This window comes from Hemiscyllium ocellatum, chromosome 8 (genome assembly GCF_020745735.1).
Source record: "Hemiscyllium ocellatum isolate sHemOce1 chromosome 8, sHemOce1.pat.X.cur, whole genome shotgun sequence".
NCBI classification, from domain to species: Eukaryota; Metazoa; Chordata; class Chondrichthyes; order Orectolobiformes; family Hemiscylliidae; genus Hemiscyllium; species Hemiscyllium ocellatum.
Genome location: NC_083408.1, coordinates 64,553,607 through 64,576,163, shown reverse-complemented (window position 1 = coordinate 64,576,163; position 22,557 = coordinate 64,553,607). Strand labels below are relative to the sequence as shown.

At 41.1% G+C, this 22,557-nt stretch overlaps 1 protein-coding gene across 2 annotated transcripts in view; it reads right to left on the bottom strand.

Annotated features, from left to right (window-relative positions):
• Positions 1-22,557, bottom strand: part of LOC132817889 (potassium channel subfamily K member 16-like) — a 68,854-nt gene that overhangs the window by 24,170 nt on the left and 22,127 nt on the right. Inside the window, exon 5 of one of the 2 annotated variants that reach the window (XM_060828410.1) lies at positions 17,361-18,559. The exons of the other annotated variant lie outside the window; for it this stretch is intronic. Coding sequence (XP_060684393.1) covers positions 18,138-18,559 — 422 coding nt within the window. The 3' untranslated portion in view covers positions 17,361-18,137. Of the gene's footprint in view, positions 1-17,360; positions 18,560-22,557 lie in introns of those variants that run through there. 2 annotated transcript variants of the gene reach the window in all.

The following is a 22,557-nucleotide window of genomic DNA, read 5'->3' as shown; positions in this document are numbered from 1 at the left end:
TCCCCGTCAAATAAGTCTCTCAAACAGGAAACTCCTCTGGACTCCCAGAGCCTAAAACCAGAATCCATTGATTCCCAGTTGGAATCCGACCAATCTTACTATGGGAGTAAAAGGAGAAGGTTTTTGTAAATTGCCCTCACTTTATTACATTGTTCTCCATGTTTTAACTGTGTTAAGGACAATTGGATTTCTGCAATGGTCCAGAACAGTCCTCTACTTGTTCATGAACAACAGATTCACGAGGGACATTTTGCCTGGGAGGTCTTAAAGTCTGGAAAATCCACCAACCACACACACCCCCACTCCATTCCCTCACCCCCCAACCCCCACACCATCCTCTGAGGAAGCAGCAATTTGGTGAGCCTAATAAGAGGCTGCCTGTGACACCAGATAAAAGAACCGAGTCAACTGTGAAGCCTCCATAAGCATCTGCCTGGGCAGCATCCAAGGGAGCATTCGCATAGGATATAATAAACGAGGAAGAACATTCATTTTAACCAGAGCTATTCTACCCAACCGGGATTTCGGATTTTCCTCACTGAAGGTCCTGTCTTACCTTCTCGAGCAAGTGCACAAAGTTAGCTTTATGTAATTGATCGAAGGCCGGAGTGATAAAACTGCCTAAATACAAGAAACCTCCCTGGGACCATCTGAAAAGGAATCGGATTCCACCCCAAATTGGGGTATTCTAATAAGACCCCCAACAGGCACAGCCTTCGATTTCATAAAATTGATTATATACCCTGAGAAAGAGTCAAATAAACTAATCACTGTATTAAATGGGGCACAGATATCGTCGGGTTAGTTTGGAAGAGAAGGACGTTATCTGCGTAGAGGGTGATTTTATGCCCCCCTGATCCCAACTCCAGGGTAATTATATTGGGGTTCTTCTGGATGGCCTCTGCCAATGGCTCAATCACTCATGTAAATAGGGAAAGTGAAAAGGGACACCCTTGTCGGCTGCCTCTGCCAATACTAAAATTGTCAGACTTTATACAATTAGTGAGAACAGCTGCTTTAGGATCATGATATAATACTGCCACTCATTTGGCAAAGACCCCCTCCAAGGCCAAACCGTTCCAGGACACAAAAGAGGTATGGCCATTCCACCCAGTCAAACACTTTCTCTGCATCCAGGGAGACTACCAAGCCTGGAATCGACCCTTGCTGGCATATCTGAACCATATTTAGCTCTCTCCTAATATTATTATTAGAGGATCTGCAACCCCTAATAAAACCTGTTGGTCCTCTTTCACAATGAAGGGCAAGACCTTCTCCAGCCTCAATGCCAGCATTTTCGACAAAGTTTTAAAGTCCACATTTAATAATGATATGGGCCTATATGAAGTGCAATCCTCTGAGGCTTTCCCTCTCTTGAGAATAAGAGAAATATTTGCTTCTCTCAGAGAGGATGGGAGGCAGTCCTGACTGTACCAATAAGTGTACATATCCAACATTAACCTAGTCAGCTTGTCTATGAACTCCTAAAAAAGCTCACTCTGAAATCTGTCTGGGAAGGGCGCGTAACCATTCTGGAGCTGCCTCACTGCCATCTGTATCTCCTCAATTGTCAGAGGGGCATTCAAGAGATGCCTGCTCTGAAATTACACCTGGGAGGTCCAAGGTCTTAAAAAAGGACTCCACCTTTGCCAATCTGTCCTCACAGCCCTCCGACCGGTACAACCTAGAGTAGAACTTCCTAAATACTGCATAAATCTTTTTGGGATCACAGGTAATAGTACCAGCACACTCTCGAATGGATGTGATAGATTGGGGGGCACTCTTCTTGCTGGCCAAGTATGCCAAATACCTACTCAGTTTATCACCATACATGAATAACCTCTATTTCACAAAGGAAATCTCTCTCTTTGCTGTCTTGGTGAGCGCAGAGTTCAGAGCAGCCCTGAGGGCTATAATCCACTGAACTTAATTACACATGGTTTGTCAAAATATGCCACCTTGGCTGCTTTCAGCTGAGCCTCGAGCATATACTGCTGCTCTCCTTCCGCACTGCTGAGTAAGAAATAATCAAACCCCTTGCATAGGCCTTGGCAGTCTCGCAGAGCACCAATGGATTACTGGCTGTACCTGAACAAATGTCCCAAAAACATTTAGATTCCTGTGAAAAATACTCAATGAACTTGCTATCCTTCAGGAGGAAAGGATCAAAGTGCCAGTGCCATGAGCCTATCCCATCGCCATCGGCCTTAACTTCTGTGTACACTGCTGCATGATCAGAAATGGCTATGATCCCAATTCTGCAGGACAGCACCGAATTCAGAAAGGCCGATGGGGCAAAAGACAAGTCAATCATAGCATAGCACTTATGTGGGTTAGAAGTGAAGTCCCTATGATCAGGGTGAAGTCATCTCCACACATCCACCAACCCCAGCTCCCTGTTCACGTCTACCAGCTGCCTGGATTGGAGGGGAATATCTGTGAAACCCTGAGGCATCCTATCCACCTCAGTGTCCATACATTCGTAAAAGTCTCCCCCTATAATTGTATGATGTGCCCCAAGGGCCATCAGCCTGGAGAGCGCATCCATTAAACATTTGAGGGGATGTGCAGGGGGGCCATATACATTCAAGATCCCATAGTCATTTCCATGTATTAGATTAGATTACTTACTTATTTACAGTGTGGAAATAGGCCCTTCGGCCCAACAAGTCCACACTGACCCACTGAAGCGCAACCACCCAGACCGATTCCCCTACATTTACCCCTTCTCCTAACACTATGGGCAATTTAGCATGGCCAATTCACCTAACCTGCACATCTTTGGACTGTGGGAGGAAACCAGAGCATCCGGAGGAAACCCACGCAGACATGGGGAGAATGTGCAAACTTCACACAGACAGTTGCCTGAGGCGGGAATTGAACCCAGGTCTCTGGCGCTGTGAGGCAGCAGTGCTAACCACTTTATTAAAACTTTAAGGATCAGAAATTGCCTGTATTTATCCTCAATTTGGTCTGACAACTGAAATGGAAGTTTCTTCTGAGTGAGTATAGCTACTTCTCTACTTTTCAAATTAAAGGATGAGAAAAACATTCGGCTGAACCCTTCCTGCTGTGACTGTAAGTGCTCCTTATCGGTTAGATGTGTTTCTTGCAGCCAGGCTACATTGATCCTTTCATTTCTAAGGCTTGAAAGTGTGTTTTTTCTCTTAATCAGTGAGTGACTCACCTTAACATTCCAGGTGCACCACTTAAATGAACGATTAGCCATAGCTGTCCGAAACTGCCCGTGACCCACCGGGAGGAAAAAACCCACTCATAGCACACCAAGTGAAAGCAACAAACTGTTCGTATAAACTTGAAAATGCAACTACAAAAACTACCAAATCAAAATTTATAACAACTACTTCTACATTGAACCAACATATAACACAAATGAGAGGAGACTTTCCCCCTTGCCCACAGGAGATGCTCATACTACCCACTAAACCCCTCCATGGCTCCTTCTAGCTGAAGCTGCACCCCAAACCTAAACAAAACAAAGTTTAAAAGAAGTTACACGCATCTTACAACAAGAAAATTAAAAGAGGGCATTCAACCCATCCCGTCCATACTTTGACTCGAGGCAATCCTGGTACAAAAAAGTGACCCCCACCTCCCCCGCCCTGACCCCCATCCCATACTAAGAGAGAGAAACAAAAAGGAAATTATAGATAAACAAAAGATAATGGGAGGGGAGTAAGAAGAGAGAAGAGAAAGAGAAAAGAAAGGGACCCTCCCATATTAAAAAAAACCAAACCAGGTAACCAGGCAAACTACAGAGGAAACAAAGTGAACACTATTGTCCATATTAGTCAAGCCAGCCAGTCTATTTTAATTTTGATTTGGAGGTGCCAGTGTTGGATTGGGGTGTACAAAGTTACAAAACACACAACACTAGGTTATAGTCCAACAGGTTGGTGGGCGGCACGGTGGCACAGTGGTTAGCACTGCTGCCTCACAGCGCCAGAGATCCGGGTTCAATTCCCACCTCAGGCGACTGACTGTGTGGAGTTTGCATGTTCTCCCCATATCTGCATGGGTTTCCTCCCACATTCCAAAGATGTGCGGGTCAGGTGAATTGGCCATGCTAAATTGTCTGTAGGGTTAGGTAGGGGGTAAATGCAGGGGTATGGGTGGGTTACACTTCAGCGGGTTGGTGTGGACTTGTTGGGCCGAAGGGCCTGTTTCCACACTGTAAATAATCTAATCTAATAAAAAAAAAGGTTTATTTTGAAGTACTACCTTCATCAGGTGATTTTGGAGAATAAGATTGTAAGACACAGAATTTATAGCTCTCCTGAAGAAGTGCTCATGCCCGAAATGTTGATTCTCCTGCTCTTTGGATGCTGCCTGACCTACTGCGCTTTTCCAGCAACACATTTTCAGCTCTGATCTCCAGCATCTGCAGTCCTCACTTTCTCCTCACAGAATTTATAGCAAAAGTTTCCAGTGTGATGTAACTGAAATTATATATTGAAAAAGACCTGGATTGTTTGTTAAGTCTCTCATCTTTTAGAAAGATCATGTTGGCATCAATTCTTTCATATGTAAATCGCAAAAGTATTTTTAAAAGTTACATTCTCAAGTGCACTTTAACAGTTGCTGTCATGTTGACCCAGATAAGGTATTGAAGGTGTCAACTCCCTGTGAGGCTGTCTGTGCCACAATGGTCAGACTGATTCTAATCTAAAAAACAGATTTACAGAATCGTACATGGATTCATGCAGTTTTTGAGTAAAATGTAATTCTGCAAGTACAAATTCACTACCCAAACTTATATGTGTATGTGTGCGTATGTGTGTATGTGTGTGTGAGTGTTGTGCAATGGGGTCACCTGTAGTGTGACATGAACTCACGTCCCAGTTGAGGCCATCCCCATGGGTAGCGAACTTGGCTATCAGCCTCTGCTCGGCAAGTTTTCATTGTTGCCTGTCCTGCAGTCCGCCTTGGAGGATGGTCACCTGAAGGTCTGAGGTTGAATGCCCCAGACCGCTGAAGTGTTCTCTGACTGGGAGGGAATACTCCTGTCAGTTGATTGTTCTGCGGTGTCCATTCACCCATTGCTTTGGTCTTGCCAATGTACCATGCCTCAGGGCATCCTTGCCTGCAGCGTATGAGATAGACAACGTTGGCTGAGTCGCATGAGTACCTGCCACTTACATGTTGGGAGGTGTCCCCACATGTAATGGTATCGGTGTCAACACTCTAACATGTCTTGCAGCGTCTACCATGACAAGGTTGTATGGTATTGTCCTGAAAGCCGGGCAGTTTACTAGGAGCAATGGTCTATTTGAGATTTGGTGGCTGTTTAAAGGCGAGCAGTGGAGGTGTGGGCAAGGTCTTGGTGGGGTGCTCATCTTCATTGATAATGTGTTGCAGGCTGCAAAGAACATGGCATAGTTTCCTGGCTCCTGGGAAGTACTGGACAACGAAGAGTACCCTGTCAGTTGCAGCTCGTGTCTGTCTCCCGAGGAGGTCATTACAGAGACTTAGCAAACAATCCGGGTGTTTGTTGCACTTGAGAATGTAACTTTTATAAAAAGTTTTGCGATTTACCTATGAAAGAACTGATGCCAACATGATCTTTCTAAAAGATGAGAGATTTAACAAACAATCCGGGTCTTTTTCAATATATAATTTCAGTTATATCACACTGGAAACTTTTGCTATAAATTCTGTGTCTTGCAATCTTATTCTTCAAAATCACCTGATGAAGGACCAGTGCTCCAAAAGCTTGTGCTTCCAAATAAATCTGTTGGACTATAACCTAGTGTTGTGTGATTTTTAACTTCGTCTATTTTAAGGTGTCCAGGAAGTCCTTTGTCTTTTCCGTTGAGTCAAAATTAACACAGACCCTCCGTGGCTAAAACGTAATATTGCTGGATATCTTAGGAGTACTGAATATTCAAATCCCTCAGCTTCCTTTTTCACCTCATCAAAGGCCTTCCTTTCATGATTCATGGCCGCAGAAAAGTCTTAGAAAAACACAATTTGTGATTGCTTGTATATCAGAGCCTGTGGATCCTTCCCCAGTGCACTAGATGCTTCTAGCATCATTTGTTTATCTCTATAATGCTAGAGTTGCACTACGAGTGGGTGGGGGTGCTGGTCCGATCTGGACCTGCCCGCTGTGACCCGGCGGGCTCGCTTGACCCACACCCGGCCTGCCTTGACTTCCAGCTTCAAAACCTGCAGGAGCCATTGCTCCAAGAAGCTGACGAGCTGGCCATCTTCTTCCCGTTCCAGCAGCCCGAGCAGGCAGACGTTCTTCCGATAGCCTCGATTTTCAAGGTTGTTGACCTGCTCTACTAAGGCCCGTACCTGCTGTTCCAGGGCCAGACCCAATCTACCGAGGATTCTGCTGTGGTCCGCTGCTCCACCTCCATGATGTGCTGCCTGAGCCACTGGATTTCCTGGTCATGCTTCTACAGCATGACCAAGATTGGTTCCAGCCAGGTCCGGGTCTCTTCCATCGCTGAATCGATCGTCTCTCGGAGTTTCACGAACTCCGAGACCAGGCTACGCTCCACAGGTAAGTCCCCTGGGGCATTCATGGAGGCCGATGCCGCAGCCGTGGGTGTATCCGTTACTGCAGGGGAGGGCCCAGCTTGGTTGCCTTCCTCGTGGTCCTTTTCCCTTAATCATTTTCCTTACTCACTTGAACTGACAATACAGCAATTCTGGGGATCAAAAACAACTGATATTTCCACAATGGATGAGAAAGGGAGGGTGAATGCACCACTTTGTCTGAGTTTTGGTGCAGAGCTCCACAGGGCTGACCTACTGAATCGACGCCATCTTGGATCTCCCCATTTTTTTTAGCAAATTGTAAGTTTTGGGGCATTAATAGAGGATGTACAATATATAGATCTTTTGAATTTTAAGGCCTCGAATCTGAAAGATAATAGATTAAATATTAGATACATTTAACCCAGTTTCCAAACTGTATGTTGACCACTTGAGGGCGCACTTGGATTTCAATATTCCTCTCTATCTTCACAAACCTCTTTATAGAGTTATTGAGTTATACAGCAGAGAAACAGATTCTTGGTTCAACTTGTCTGCACTGACCAGATATCCTGAACTTATCTAGTCCCCATTCGCCAGCATTTGATCGCTATCCTCTAAACTTTTCCTATTCATCGACCATCACTGACCTTTCAAACATTGTAATTGTCCTCACCTTCACCACTTCCTCTGGCAGCTCGGTCCATACACACAATACCCTCTGCACGAAAATGTTACTCCTTTTAAATCTTTCCCTTCTCACTTAAGTTAATGCCCTCTAGTTTTGGATTCACCTACCCTGGGTGAAAACAAACTTTGCTATTGACCTAATCCATGCCCCTCATGATTTTATAAAACTCTATAAGGCCGTTCCTCAACCTTTAATGCTCTAGGGGGAAAAAAAGCCCCAACCTATTCAGCCTCTTCCTAAAGCTCCAAATCTCCTACCATGGTAATATCCTTTTAAATCTTTTCTGAACCCTTTCAAGTTTAACAACATCTTTCCTATAGCAGGATTTTCCAAATCCACAAGCATTTCATTTGTTCTTTCACTTTTTGTCTGTAACAATAAAATTTAAGGTCACTGGTGTGACTAATAATTATGTTCACTTATTAAACTTCAAATAAATATATAACTATATGCTCATTATACTTGAAGTACTTATGGACACTGACTATCCAGGTTCAGATGTTAACAATGGTGACTTGGGCAAAACTGTCAGACTTGTGGAGTAGCAATCCAACTCTTGACCAACTTCCCAATTTCCCAAGGCCTTATGCCAACCAAGCAGCTCATAAAACATGACCTGTCTTTAAATTTTGACTGATTGGGACTTCCAGGTGGCAGCTCAAACATTTATATGAAGTAAACAGCTGTATCTTTTGAATTTGTGTCCCCTCTCCCATCAGAAAGTTTTAATCCATTTGGACCTTTCTGTTCACTAATATCTGATGAGTTTTGTGATTTTTCTATATATATTACTACATTTATTAGTCTGCATAACATATACCTCTGCGAGTGGCTTTAAGGTTTATTATCAACAATTTATAATTTGTAATTTATTTACACGACTATAAAATCACAGACTTACTAATGTGATCTGGGCTCTGTGCTTTCTGATGACATTGTACATATAAGTTACGAACTCCACTGACTCCTAGACACAGAGAACCACTGAAGGTGAGGCCAGTATCTTTATGCCAGAACATCACATGTTATGAGATCAATCCATGTCATAACATACTATCAATTTCCCTTTCTCTTTAAATAAGAAATTTCTTTTCTGATAACATGCATGCATACAGATATAGAAGGTGGAACGTTATAGGGATCTGAAAGATGTGTGCTATGGCAGGAAATGTAGCAGGATCATGCAAGAAGTTCAGTGAGGCTTATCTTGATATCAATTTGCTTCATCTTTTAACTAGGTTCTAGGCACCAAGGTGAGATTCTTGCTTGGGATCAGTAAGTTACTTATTAAGGGGGATTATTACTGGTTATTGACTTTACCAACTGCATGTCTCACCTCAGTCATATGCAGCTACCCATTCTACCATCCACTGAGAGCAAACTAAACCCAGTGAATAGCTGCCTGTAAATAGCTTCCACGCTGCTTAGGATGTAACAGATTCTCAAAGCATGATCCATGGGCACCAGTTGCATGGCACAACACTTTCACTACCATTGACATCTTTTAATTGCCAACCCCTCAAGAACCTAGACTTACATTGCAGCTTGAACCAGCAACTAGCATTAAAAAGCTGCTGGAAAGGATACACATGGGGGCAGGCACTCAGCTCACGGACTGGACCAGGGATCTCAGGGCTGCTTGATTACTGCCTTAGCGCTTGCTCATTTGGCGCCTACCTGCATTTTCACAGCATCCGTGCCTTGGCTTGCTGTCACACAACCAGGGAGCATGCTTTTTTGGTTAACAGTCCTCAGTCAAGGGAGTGGACATACAAACATAGAAAATAAGAACAGGAGTGAGCCATTCAGCCCTTTGAGTCTGCTTCATCAGTCAATATGATCAGGGTTGATCATTCTGCTCAGTACCCTGTTCCAGCTTTTGACCCTATCCTTTTATCCTTTTAGCTCTAAGAGTTATATCTAACTCTTCCCTGAAACCTTTCAACATTTCGGCTTCAACTGCTTTCTGTGGCAGAGAATTCCATAGGATCACCACTGTCTGAGTGAAGACATTTCTCTTCATCTTCAACCTAAATAGCCTACACCATTTCATTAGACTGTGACCCCTAGTTCTGGACTCCTCAGTCATCAGGAACATCCTTCCTGTATTTACCCTGTCTGGTCCCATTAGAATTTTATAGGTTTCTATTGAACCTCCATCTCATTACTCGAAACCTGAGTGAACATCGTCCTAACCAATCAGTCACCCTTCATATGTCAGTTCTGCCATCACAAGAATCAGTCTGGTAAAGCTTTGTTGCACTCCTTTCATAGCTAGAACATCCTTCCTCAGATTAGGAGACCAAAACAGCACACAATACTTCTGGAGTGGTCTCAGTAAGGCTCTATACAATTGCAGCAAGACATCCTTACTCCTGTACCCAAATCCTTTTGCTCTGAAGGCCAACATACCTTTTGCTTTCATGCTACATCTGCATGTTTACTTTTACAGACTGATTCACAAGGACATCTAGAACTCATTGCACCTCTCCCTTTCTGAATCTATGTATCTACCTTTATTATGTATTCAGATAATAATCTGCCTGAATGCTTTTGCTGTCAACATGGATGACCTCACATTTGTCACATTGTACTGCATCTGTCATGCTCTTACACACTTACTCAGCTTGTCCAAATCACACAGAAACATCTCTGCATCCTCCTCATTGTTCACCCTCCCACTCAGCTCTGTGGTGTCTGCAAACATAGCAATATTATATTTAATTCCCTTATCTAAAACATTAATATGGATTGTGAATAGCTGGGGTCTGAACACTGATCCCTGTTGTGCCTCATTGCTCACTGGCTGCCAGTCAGAAAATGACCCGTTTATTCCTACATTTCTTTTCTTGTCTACCAGCCAGTTCTCTATCTACATCATCACATTTCCCCAATCTCATGCACATTAATTTTACATGCTAATCTTATATGGTACATCAATGAATGACTTCTGAAAGTCCAAATAAATCACATCCACTCTCTCCCCCTTATCATTTAGAGTCATAGAGCCATAGAGATGTACAACATGGAAACAGACCCTTCGGTCCAACCTGTCCATGCCGACCAAATATCCCAACCCAATCTAGTCTCACCTGCCAGCACCTGACCCATATCCCTCCAAACTCTTCCTATTCATATACCCATCCAAATGCCTTTTAAATGTTGCAATTGTACTAGCCTCCACCACATCCTCTGGCAGCTCATTCCATACACGTACCACCCTCTGCATGAAAAAGTTGCCCCTGAGGTCTCTTTTATATCTTTTCCCTCTCACCCTAAACCTATGTCCTCTATTTCTGGACTCCCTGACCCCAGGGAAAAGACTTTGCCTATTTATTCTATCCATGCCCGTCATAATTTTATAAACCTCTATCAGCCTCCGGCGCTCCAGGGAAAACAGTATCATTTCCTCTCTGCATGCTGACTCTGTCCAATCCTGTCACTGTTTTGCAAGTGCTTTGCTATTAACTCTTTTTTAATGGACTCTAGTATTTTCCTTATTACTGATATCAGGCAAACTGGTCTATAATTTCCTGTTTTCATTCTACCTCATTTATTAAATAGCGGGGTTACATTAGTTACTATCAAATTCACGGAGACTATTCCAGAGTCTATAGAATCTTGAAAGATGATCATCAATGCATCCTGTACTTCCTCAAATACTTTGGGATGTAGATTACAGGCTCTGGGATTTGTTGGCCTTTAATCCCATCAATTTTTCCAACACCCTTTCCTGACTGATACTGATTTCCCACACTTCCTCTGTCTCATGGGACCATGTTTTCTCCAACATTTTTTTGGACATTATTAGTGTTCTTCTTTGTCAAGATGGAACCAAAATATGTCTTTAATTAGTCTACCATTTCTTTGTTCCACACTTTAACTTCCATTTCAGATTGTGAAGGACCTAAATATGTCTTCATTAACCATTTATTTTCCTTTTCACGTACCTATAGAAGCTTTTACAATCAGTTGAATCTAACACTATCCCTAATTTCCCTTATTATCTCTGGCCAGGCCACCTTTCCTGTTTGTTTTTGTATTAGACAGGAATGAACAATTGCTGAAATTCCTCAATATGCTCTTTAAACATTTGCAATTACCTATTCATTATCATACCTTTAAGTAATATTCCCCAGTCTATCATAGCCAACTTGTACCTCTTACCATTATCATCTCTTCTATTCAAATTCTGAATCTTCTCATACGTACTGTAGGAATTCCTTCTTTATCAGATTGTTACTGATTTGATTTGTCCAATTGATATGCAGATTAAAGTCCCCCATAATTACAGCTGCACTTTTATTACATCTATCCCTAATTTCCTGTTTAATATACTCCCCAATGTTACCATGAAAGCTGGGGGGGGGGGGAGGTCTATATACAATCCCCACAATTGGTTTCTGCCCCTTAGTGTTTCTAAGCTTCATTGTAGGTATTAACCTAAAATTTACTCTAGTCAAAAGTGTCATGGTGTCAGGGGAGAAAGGTATGGTCAGGAACACCCTGACTTCAAGGGGGCAGACAATGAATAATCACACCTTCCAATCCTGTTACTGTTTAGCAGGTGCTTTGCTATTAACTCTTTTTTAATGGACTCTATTATTTTCCCTATTACAGACACTCGGTCAACTGGTCTATAATTTCCGGTTTTCTTGTATGTCAGGGTCTAGACTGGGAGGTGTGTGGGCAAAGTTGGACAGGTGGGTTAGGTGAGGACCTAGGGAGATGGAAAGCCTAGATTTTTCACAAGAAAGGTGATCAGGAAGGGTATTTGGATGTTCAGGGTCTGACTGACATATTTACAGCTAAGGCTGGAAACCATTGCTCAACATACATTCACCGTCACCTTCCAATTTGTTGGAAATCAAAACAATGCAATTTGAAGAATAATGGCTGTGACAATGGGGCAAGTATCTCAACGTGTGAGAGAGGGAGCTGCAAGACCCACTGATGTAACGCCCTTTATTTTCCTTCATTTTGTAACAGGATAAAGGTGTCGCTGGCTAGGCAGCATTTATTGCGCATCCCTAATTGCCCAGAGGGCAGTTGAGAGTCAACAACTTGTAGGCCAGACTCAGTAAGGATGGCAGACTTCCTTCCCTAAAGGAGATTAGTGAATCTGATGAGTTTTCCTGATGATTAGCAATGGATTTATAATAGTCATTAAATCCTTAATTCCAGATACGTATTGAATTCTAATATAGTGGGATTCGAACCCAGGTCCCCGGAACATTACCTGGGTCTCTGGATTAACAGTCCCAGTGATAATACTACTAGGCCATTGCCTCCCCCTGTTGAGAGGACACCAATATACATAGACTCTCCCACTATATAGGACAAAGACCCTTTGGCTCTAAATGTGCTGAACACCTCCCTGCCACACATATGACTGACCATTTCATTCAATACCTCCAGGAATAATTGGTAATGGAGTTGTAAGAGACCCCTTGGGGATGAGTGACTATAAGATGAGGAGTGAGATAGTTGATTTTATGCCAAAGGTCCTGAATCTTAATAGGGGAATCTATGATGATATGAGGTGTGAGTTGGCTATGATGGATTAGGAAATGTTACTGAATATAATGACTGTAGACAGGCAATAGCAAACATTCAAAGGATGAATGGTGTATAAAAATTGGCACAAGAGTACAAAAAGAACAGTGGCCAAACAGTGGTTTGCAAGAGAAGTTAGAAATCTTATTAATTGCAAAACAAAAGGGTTAAGAATTGACAAGTTGAAAACAATACACCTGAGGATTGGGAACATTTTAGATGTCAGCAAAGGAGGACCAAGGAATTGATTATGAAGAAATTAAGAAATTATTGTAAAAGTTTCTATACAAAGATAAAAAGATTGGTGAAAACTAATATAGGCCCCTTACAGTTAGAAACAGAGAATTTATAATTGTACATTAACAAGGAAATCACTGAGAAACTAAATTTATAGTTGTCCTCTGTCTTCAGAAGGGACGACATAAATAACGCACCAGAAATATGAGGAATAGAGGGTTTAGTGAGAGGGAGGAACTGAAGCAAATCAGTATCAGGAGTGAAATGATGTTGGAGAAATTGATGAGATTGAAGGCTAACAGATTCCAAGGGCCTGATATTCTACATCCCAGAGTACTTTAGGAACAGGCCCAAGAAATAATGGATGCATCAAAATTCTTTAGACTTGGAACAGTTCTTATAGATTGGTGGGTAGCTCATGTAATTCTGGTATTTTAAAAGGAAGGTAGAGAAAAAATAGGGAATTATAGACAGTAAGTCTGACATTGTCATTGGGGAATATGCTAGACTCCATTATCAAGGATTATGTAGCAGAAAACTTAGCGTTGTGCATTTACAAAAGGATAATCATACATGGTAAATCAGCTGGAATTCTTTGCAGATGTCACCAGTAGAGTTGATGTGGGGAGCCGGTGGACGTGGTTAATTTGGAATTTCAGAAGACTTTGAACAAAGTCCCACATAAGAGACTAATGTATAAAATTAAAGTGCATGGGATTAGGGGTAGTGTATTGAGATGGATAGGTAATTGGTTAGCAGACAGGAATCAAGGGGTAAGAATAAATGGGTCATTTTCTGGACCCCAGCTATTCACAGTATATGTTAATGATTTAAATGATGGAACTGAATATAACACCTTCAAATTCACAGATGACACAAATTTGGGTGGAAAGGTGAGTTGCGAGGAGGATGGCGAGATGTTGCAGTTTGATTTGCAGGCTGAATGAGTAAGCAAATACATAGTAGATGCTACACATTGTGGATAAATATAAGGTTACTTTAGTAGAAAAATAGGAAGGCAGAACGCCAATAAACTGAGATGGGGTATGTTCAATAAGAACATTTGCACCAGTTGCAAAAGAAGGCAAAGTGAATGTTGGCCTTCATAGCAAAAGGATTTGAGTATAGGAACAATGATGTCTTGTTCTGAGTATGCAGGACATTGTTGAGGCCACAGCTGGAATACTGTGCACAGTTTTGATCTCCTTATCTGAGGAAGGAAATTTTTGCAATAGATTTACTAGATTGATTCCTAGGGATGACGTATGAGAAGTGGTTGATTCAGTTGGGATTGTATCATTGCAGTTTAAAGAATGAGGGGTTATCTCTTAGAAACCTGTAAAATTCTAACATGACCAGGACCAGGAAGGATATTCCTGATGGCAGTGGGGAGTGGGGATGGGGCATCCAAAACAAGGGGTCACTAATAAGGATAAGGAGTAAACCTTTTAAGATTGAGATTGTAACAAGTGGTAAATTGTTTCCCTCCTTCATAAGGTCAGAAGTGTGGATATTCTTTGATTTACACAGTTTTCATGACTCCTCAAATACTGAAACATCTGTGCAAGATCTCAATAAAACCCATGTTTAGACTGACAAAGGGCAGGTAACATTCATACTACACAATTGCCAAGCAACGAGAATCTCCAATCAGAGAGAAACTAAACATCACCTCCTGGCATTCAATGGCATTGTCATCACTGAATCCCTTACTATCAACATCCTGGGGCTTACCATTCACCAGAAATGAATTGGACCAGCCATATAAATACTGTGGCAACAACAGCGGGTCAGAAGCTAGGAATGTTGTAATGAGTAATTGCCTAACTCCCACCCTCTACAAGACACAAGTCAGGAGTATGTTAGAATGCTCCACCCTTACCTTGATAACTGCAGCTCCACCAACACATAAGAAGCTTGACACCATCAATGACAAAACATGATTAACACGACATCCAATCCCTCCACCATCGATGCTTAGTAGCAGCAGTGTGTACCATCTACAAAGTGCACCATTAATATTCACCAAGAATCCTTAGCCAGTACCTTCCAAACCGAGGTCCACTACAATCTAGAAGGACAAAGCTGGTAGATACATGTGAGCGCCACCACTTGCAAGTTCCCTCCAAACCACTCACAGTTCCAGTGTCAGTGGCGTGGCTCCAGGACATGGCTGGCTCAGGTACCTGACAGCAGAGGGGATGGTGTTCCACCTGCAGCATGTGCAATGACTCAGGGCACCTGATCGTTCACAGACTGAGGGATGGACTTTGTGGCTTTGTTTTTTTGGCAGCGAGGACTCATGGTGGAGGTGGGGGAATAATCTGGACATTTCCTTTACATTCAACTGTTTTATTTCTGCTTCTGTTATCAATCCTGTCTTTTGTACACTAAGATGGCAGCGGATGGCAACTTTGTACACTTTTCACAGTATCCTTGTACTCGAGTACATGTGACAATAAAATCTAAATATGTCACTGTTCCTTTACTGTCATCAATTCACATCCTGGAACTGCCTAACTGCATTGTGGGTCTACCTACACCAAATTGACTGCAGCAATACTAGAAGGGAGTTCACCAGCACCTTCTCAAGGGCAACTAGGGACGGGCAATAAATGCTGACCCAGTTGCGATGCACATATCCCAAGAATGAATAAAACATCTTCCTTTTTAAAAAAATCAGCTGGTTATGAATCTTTGGAACTCTCTGCCTGAGGAAACAGGTGCTAAGTTGTTGAATATATTCAAGGCTGAGATTCTGGGGCAGAAAGTGGAGTTCTCAGAGGTTTCAGCCATGACTACTTCTCTAATTTCTTACCTTCTTATGATAATCCTTATGTTGCTGACTTAAGTGGGGTTTATATCTTGGCTGCTGTCAAAATTATGGGTATTCACTGACATAATGGTTTATACTTTGTCTCAAACCAATTGTACATTCATGGAATGGTAGGTCATCTTTGTGATTCCTATATTGCTCACCAATGACATATACGGCCCACAGAGCCAGATGTGAAAAGTCAATGCCTCATTGCACTATTAGGATTCCCACAAAGCTGACAGATTCACAAGTCTGCTCATCCTGCTCCACTCTGCTTTGTCAGTACATGTTGTATTTGTCTCACTATATATTTGAGGCCTCCATTAACTTCCTGATACACTGATCAATATTGCTTGGAATGATCCAGCAACATTGAATGTGAACATAACCCGCATGCTTAACATCTAATAAAAGCACTGTCCTTGCCTTGATGTGAGGCTGCAGTTTCTGTTGAAGGAGTTGGTATACTTCTGTGATCACCCTGATGTTGAATCATAGTCACCCCAAGCCTCACTCCAGAATGTGTGGAGCAGAAAGAGTACTCTGAAAATCTGTGCAGATAGGGCTGTCGCTGGAAAGTATTCCTTTTTCCCCCTCTATGGTCTCAGTTCCATTTATCAGTCATGTTGCAGATCCTGCAAAGACAGCCCTATACTTCACAGACTTGCTGTACATAGATGATCAAATTCTGTCCTCCCCCTCCCCCCTCACTCCCCCGCCACCCATGAACGATTGCAGTGACTTACTGAAAAACGTTCAAAAACATACCATTACATTTCCAAAAATCTTGTTATAGAAGATGTCAAAAGCATGTTATCATAGTACGTTATCATAGCAGCAGTGATTGGCAGGAGGCGGTAGATTCCTTGGTGCATCCAAGGTTGGATTTCGTTTTGCTGTTCATAATTAACTTGACAACACTGACTGTCTAGGCTTACATGCCCACTTGGGAAATGGTTCGCAACTTACACAAAAATGTTTTCCAGCACAATGAGGAAAGGAACTGCTTTCCAGGATGGGACATCAGAGCACCTTGAAAGCAGAGTGTAGAAAACATGTAGATAAAGTGATAGGAAAAGTGTATGAGGCTTTTATGAATGAAATTTGAGAGAACATTTTGAGGAAAAAGGGATTAAAAGTATCTGAAGTCCTACTTTTAGGCCTGAATAGGATATAGGACATAGAGCACTTGTCTCAGTCAGGGAGTGAGGCATAACCAGCTTTAAGTTGCCTTCGCACCTCATTAATATTGTTTGTGAAAGCAGTTGCTGCTCATCTCTACAGGTTGCCTACCCATTTTAATAAGATAATTTTCAAGCTGTGAGGGTGGGGGGTAGGGGCAAGCAACGATTGTGGAATCAGGGAACACTGTCATCAATTGGAGGATAATTCTGCATTGCATAATATAAACAAAACTGATAATTCATAACAGTAAAAAATTAATCAAGTTTTTTTTATCTTTGTAAACGTTTATTTATATAAAAGGCCGATGTAATAATTCACTGTAAATGAAAATTATAACAGCATATTGTAATGGTGTATGAATCTCTATAATAATACATGAACCATATATTGACTCAATGACCGTTTTATTGTAACATGAAATGACTCACATGTAAACAATCAAATAATCATTGCATTATCGTCCATTTCATGGCTTTCAATTAGCAAACAGTTGGTTCTACTATAATACATTTTCTTCAATGCGTTTTTGGAAATTAGACTGTTATTTGTAGAACATGAACTTTCCTTACCGTTATTGGCTTTAATGTGATTCCAGCCCCATAAGTTTGGATGGCACGGCAATTATGTGATTTTCTTATAATGCGAGATTGTACGGGAATGGAACTAAGGCGCTACATCAGAACTGAGTGTAATTCAAAAAGTATGTTCTGATGATATGGCACAGTTGCCTCATAATTGCAATGTGAACTCTGTAAATCTGCACATGTGGCTTTATGCTTAATAAATGGAAATTCACCTGCAGTATACTTTAAAGAGACTTAAATATGATTTTACATTTCTTTAAGATCTGTTTCCAGCCAGTCTGTCAGAAACCTCAGCATATCAAATGTATTTGTAAACCTCCCTATACCTTCCAAAAAAAAGGAAAAAACCTGAAGATAATCTTGTTCCTGATATGTTGTTGGGGCAGAAGATATATTGATGTCTGAGGAAATGATGACTGGACAAGGTTCTATATTAGGAAGGCAATTCATTTACCACCAGTCAGTGAACGCAAATCTTTATCCCAGTGTTGCTTTAAATGTTGCTCAGCAATGTTGATTAGTGACTTTGGATATCTTCTACTCAGGAACACATGGCCTTCTAGATTTTGGAATAATTGGATTTGTGAATATTGATTTGTGATATTTCTTGGTCTGTATTCTTCAAATTCAAAGATTCTGGCTCAGATGTTGTTTGAGAAAAATCTGAAGCTGCTGTTTTCAATTCAACTTGTAATGATTCTTCCTGTTCGGAAGATTTCTGGACCTCTTTCTGTACACCTGTCTCTGAATCCGACAGTATGGAAACATCCTCTGAACTCGAATTTGCATTTGCATTATATCCAAAGATCATTTTTGCCTTTGCTTTTTTTTTATTCCTAATTTGTGTAATTTTCTTCTCGGTGTCCTCCATGAAGGTGGTCAGTAAGTTAAACAGAAGTGCCAACCATGCCATGCCGAAGAGGATCCAGATTGCCATCACAGCCCGGTAAAATTTTCTGTACTTCATATGAGGGTTGACACCTGTTGGTACAGATATACTGGCTTACCTCAGAAATTCAAAGAAAAACGAAGTTTTGTAAATCAGAGAAAAGAAAGAAACAGAAAATACAACAAAATGCTGCAGATGTGTTGGAGAAGATGTTTGTATCAGCCAGTAGTGCCTTGGTCACCTGTTATAATCCCTGTCAAATGTTCAGCTCTATTCAGTTCAAAATACCAGAGGGATGTATAACAGCTGGCTGATGCAATGCAGCCATTTAGCACTGCTGCACAGCATGAATTCCTAAAGAGGAATGACAGGTCAATATTTCTGTTTGAAGAGCATTAATCCAAACCTGAGCTTTAATAAAATACCATCACAGGAAACTTCATTCTGTCTTTAGCCTATTGGAAATCTGACAGACCTTCTGTATTTTTCCAACATTTTAAGCAGATACTTGAATCAATTAAATGTGGCAAAAAACACTCTATGTGTGCAAAATGATTGTATCTTCAAACATTGAAATTTAGGGCTGAAATACATTCCCAGCAAAAGTATTTTTGCAAGGTCAATCAATTTTGTTACAAACACAGTAGAAGGTGATAACTTTCAAGACAGGCTCAGAAAAATTCTAATCTATGAGGAGAGGTATCTAGCCTCAGAATTTGTATTTCACGTTCACCAATTATACATTGAACAATTGCCCTATACAATGCCAGGGATTAGGTTAATGTCAAAAAGCTTATATTGCTGCAGACTACAGGTAACCTAAAAAATTTGCTTTAAACGAGAGAACAATGAAAGCAATTTTGTGATATTAGCTGGGAAAGCTGTAATAACAGGTTAGATTTTGAAGAATAGTTGTTGTTAACAAAGGAACTTTACATTTTTCTTATGATATGAAACATAAATGATATAACACTTTTAGCATATAGAACATAGAACAATCCAGCACAGGAACAGGCCCTTCAGCCCACGATGTCTAAGCCTACCACAATGCCATTCAAAACTAATCCCATCTGCTTGTACATTATCATTCCTCTATTCTCTGCCCGCTCATGTGTCTGTCTAAATGCTTCTTAAACTTTGCTGTTTTATCTGCTTCTACCACCTTCCCCAGCAGTGCATTCCAAGCACCTTACCACCCTCTGTGTAAAAGACTTACCTTGCACATCTCTTTTAAACTGCTCCCGCTCTCACCTTAAACCTATGTCCCCTAGTATTTAATAGTTTCACCCCTGGAAAAAGATTCTGACTATCCACCCTACCCATGCCTTTCTTAATTTTATATCTATCAGGTTGCCCCTCAGCCTCCGATGCTTTAGCGAAAACAAAGTTTGTCCAAACTCTCCTTATAGCTAATACAGTCCAATCCAGGCAAGATCCTGGCAAATGTCTTCTGCACCCTCTCCAAAGCTTTCACATCCAGAAGTGCACACAATACTTCAAATGTGGCCTAATTAAAGTTTTTTATACAACTGCAACATGACTTGCCAAATTTTATACTCAATGCCAATGAAAGCAAGCATGTCGTATGCCTTCTTTACTGCCTTACCCACTTGGGGATTGCCACTTTCAGGGAGCTGTGAGACTTGGACCCTTGAGGATCCTACCATTTCCTGAATACTTTCCTCCTTTATACATCATAGTTTTGTAGAATAATATTTTAGTGCCGTGCAAGTGACTGTCATCATATTGTGTGTTTACAAATGTTGCCCAAGCTTTCATTTTAAAATTGCTTTAAGGCTGTTTTCTTTTTGTGAACTAATTTTGAGTCCAATAGTGGGCTAATTTTGTATTTAGTTCAGATGAACAATTGTTGAGTGAGCAGTGTCTAATGAAAAGCTGTTACCAATAGTTTATATAGGGTTCTACTGCCCTGGCTAATAAGCCAACTTTTCTCAAAACTGAAAATGTGTTGCTGCTTAAAGCACAGCAGGTTAGGCAGCATCCAAGGAACAGGAAATTCGATGTTTCGGGCATAAGCCCTTCATCAGGAACTTTTCTCAAAACACAAGCATAGCAGATCAGCTACAGATTTGTTCTTCAACCCAGTAAGGTCCTTATTGATTTATTCCTAACAACAGATCGATCACATTGTCTTTTAAAATGTCAAAAAAGTACTTAGTCTTTGTTGTCTAGACAAATATAAAAATAAACAGAAGTACAATTACTTCAGCATGAAATGGAACAACGTGTTGCCAATGACCTCAAATAAGGCTCTTGTATCTGGTCTTTCTGCATTACTGGTGTGATCAATGAAACAATTTCCTCTGTGTGCAATAGATATTTTACAATCGTTCAACTTATCAAAAAGCTAACAGCAGTAGCATGCAACAAAACCATTTCTTTTGTCTGACATCATTGCTCTAAGATAAATCTGCAGTAACTTGGGCTCTCAGGTTGATGTGAAAATTAATCTAAATTTGGTATATATTTAAGAATGGGTATCATGGTTACCATTTATTTCAGAACAGCTGATTCTGCTTGCTCTTGACAATCGGCAATGGGAATAACATTCTAGCATGCAACATACAACATACTTCAAATTCACACATGTTGTGAAATCCAGTAACATTGGTGTAGGGTAAAATAAGAATTTCTGAGCATATGATACATAGAAATGAGGAAGGTTGTTTTAATTGTATAGTTTTTGGTTTACATGCATTTATTGTGGTAATTTATATTTCATAGAATTGTAGAATGACTACAGTACAGAATGAGGCCATTCAACCCAATGTTTCTATGCTGTCAGAGAAAAATTCACCCTCTAGGCTTTCTCCAGAGCCCATAAGCCCTTTCTGTTCAGATAATTATCCAATTTCCTTTTGCAAGCCTACCTCCATCATTTTCTCAGAGAATGCACTCAAAATTCTAGAAACAGTTCCCCTTTATTACCTGTAAAGGGCCCTCATGATCTGAATACTCTATTAAAGTCTTTTCTTCTCGTAGGAGAACAACTTAGCTTCTCCTGTGACCTCGACTACCGTTTGTGCCAGGAATACCATCAGTTGTAGCAGCTCGAACTCTGGGTTTCAGAACTTTTGCAGCAGTAGGTGGTGTCACCGCAGTTTATGCATGAGGCTGAAAGCTTACATGGATAGCATGTTTATAGATGCGGTCACTGCACAGCTGAAGAATATGCTGGGCATGATCACACGTCAGTCAAAAGAATAGACACACATAGTGTTCCATCTTTATCTCACTCTCCAACTAATATTCAGTTCTGGATATTGATGAAGCTGATAGTTCATCTTGGGAGTACAGCCAAAGCCAAATTCATGCTAACACAGGAGGCTCAGATGTATGGAGTAAAGGAAAGGGAGAAGCCACGGTGATAGATGATTCAACAGTTAGGGGCATAGATAGGGTTCCTCTAGCCACAGATGTGAATCCAGGATGATGGATCTCTCATTCTAGCATCAAGGATCGCACTGAGCAGCTGCAGGTTTGAAAGCACTGTCTGACAGTGTGGTGGAGGCATGTATATTCAATGCATTTAAAAAGAAATTTGACAGTTATCTGAAAGTGAACAATGTGCAGGTTCACAAAAGAGAAGGCAAGAGAAGTGGACTCCTCCTTCAAAGAGTCAGTGCAGACACGATAGGCTGACTAGCCTCATCCTTCACTGGAAGAATTCCGTGATTGTATCCTCCCCAGAGATGCTTCCACGCGGTGAGAAAGCTGCAAATTGTAAAATGATGGGCTGAACACTCAAGCAAAAGCAGTGGTCCTGACAGCACCATCTGGGAAACCCCAATACATACCATTCTTCTCTCCAATTATCAGCCATTCAGCATCACCCTGTTTCTTATCACTCAGCGAACTTGGTATCCATACTGTGCTGTTTATTTCATGGGTATCAACTTTGCTAACAAGTCTGTAATGTGGCATTTTTGGAAGACTTGTCAACCACCTTGCCACTATTAAAATTCTCTGTTATGCCATTAAAAAAAAGCTTAATCAATTTAGTTAAATTCAACTTAGATTTTACAAATCTGAACTTCTTCAACTAAAGCACATTTGTCTAATAGATGAC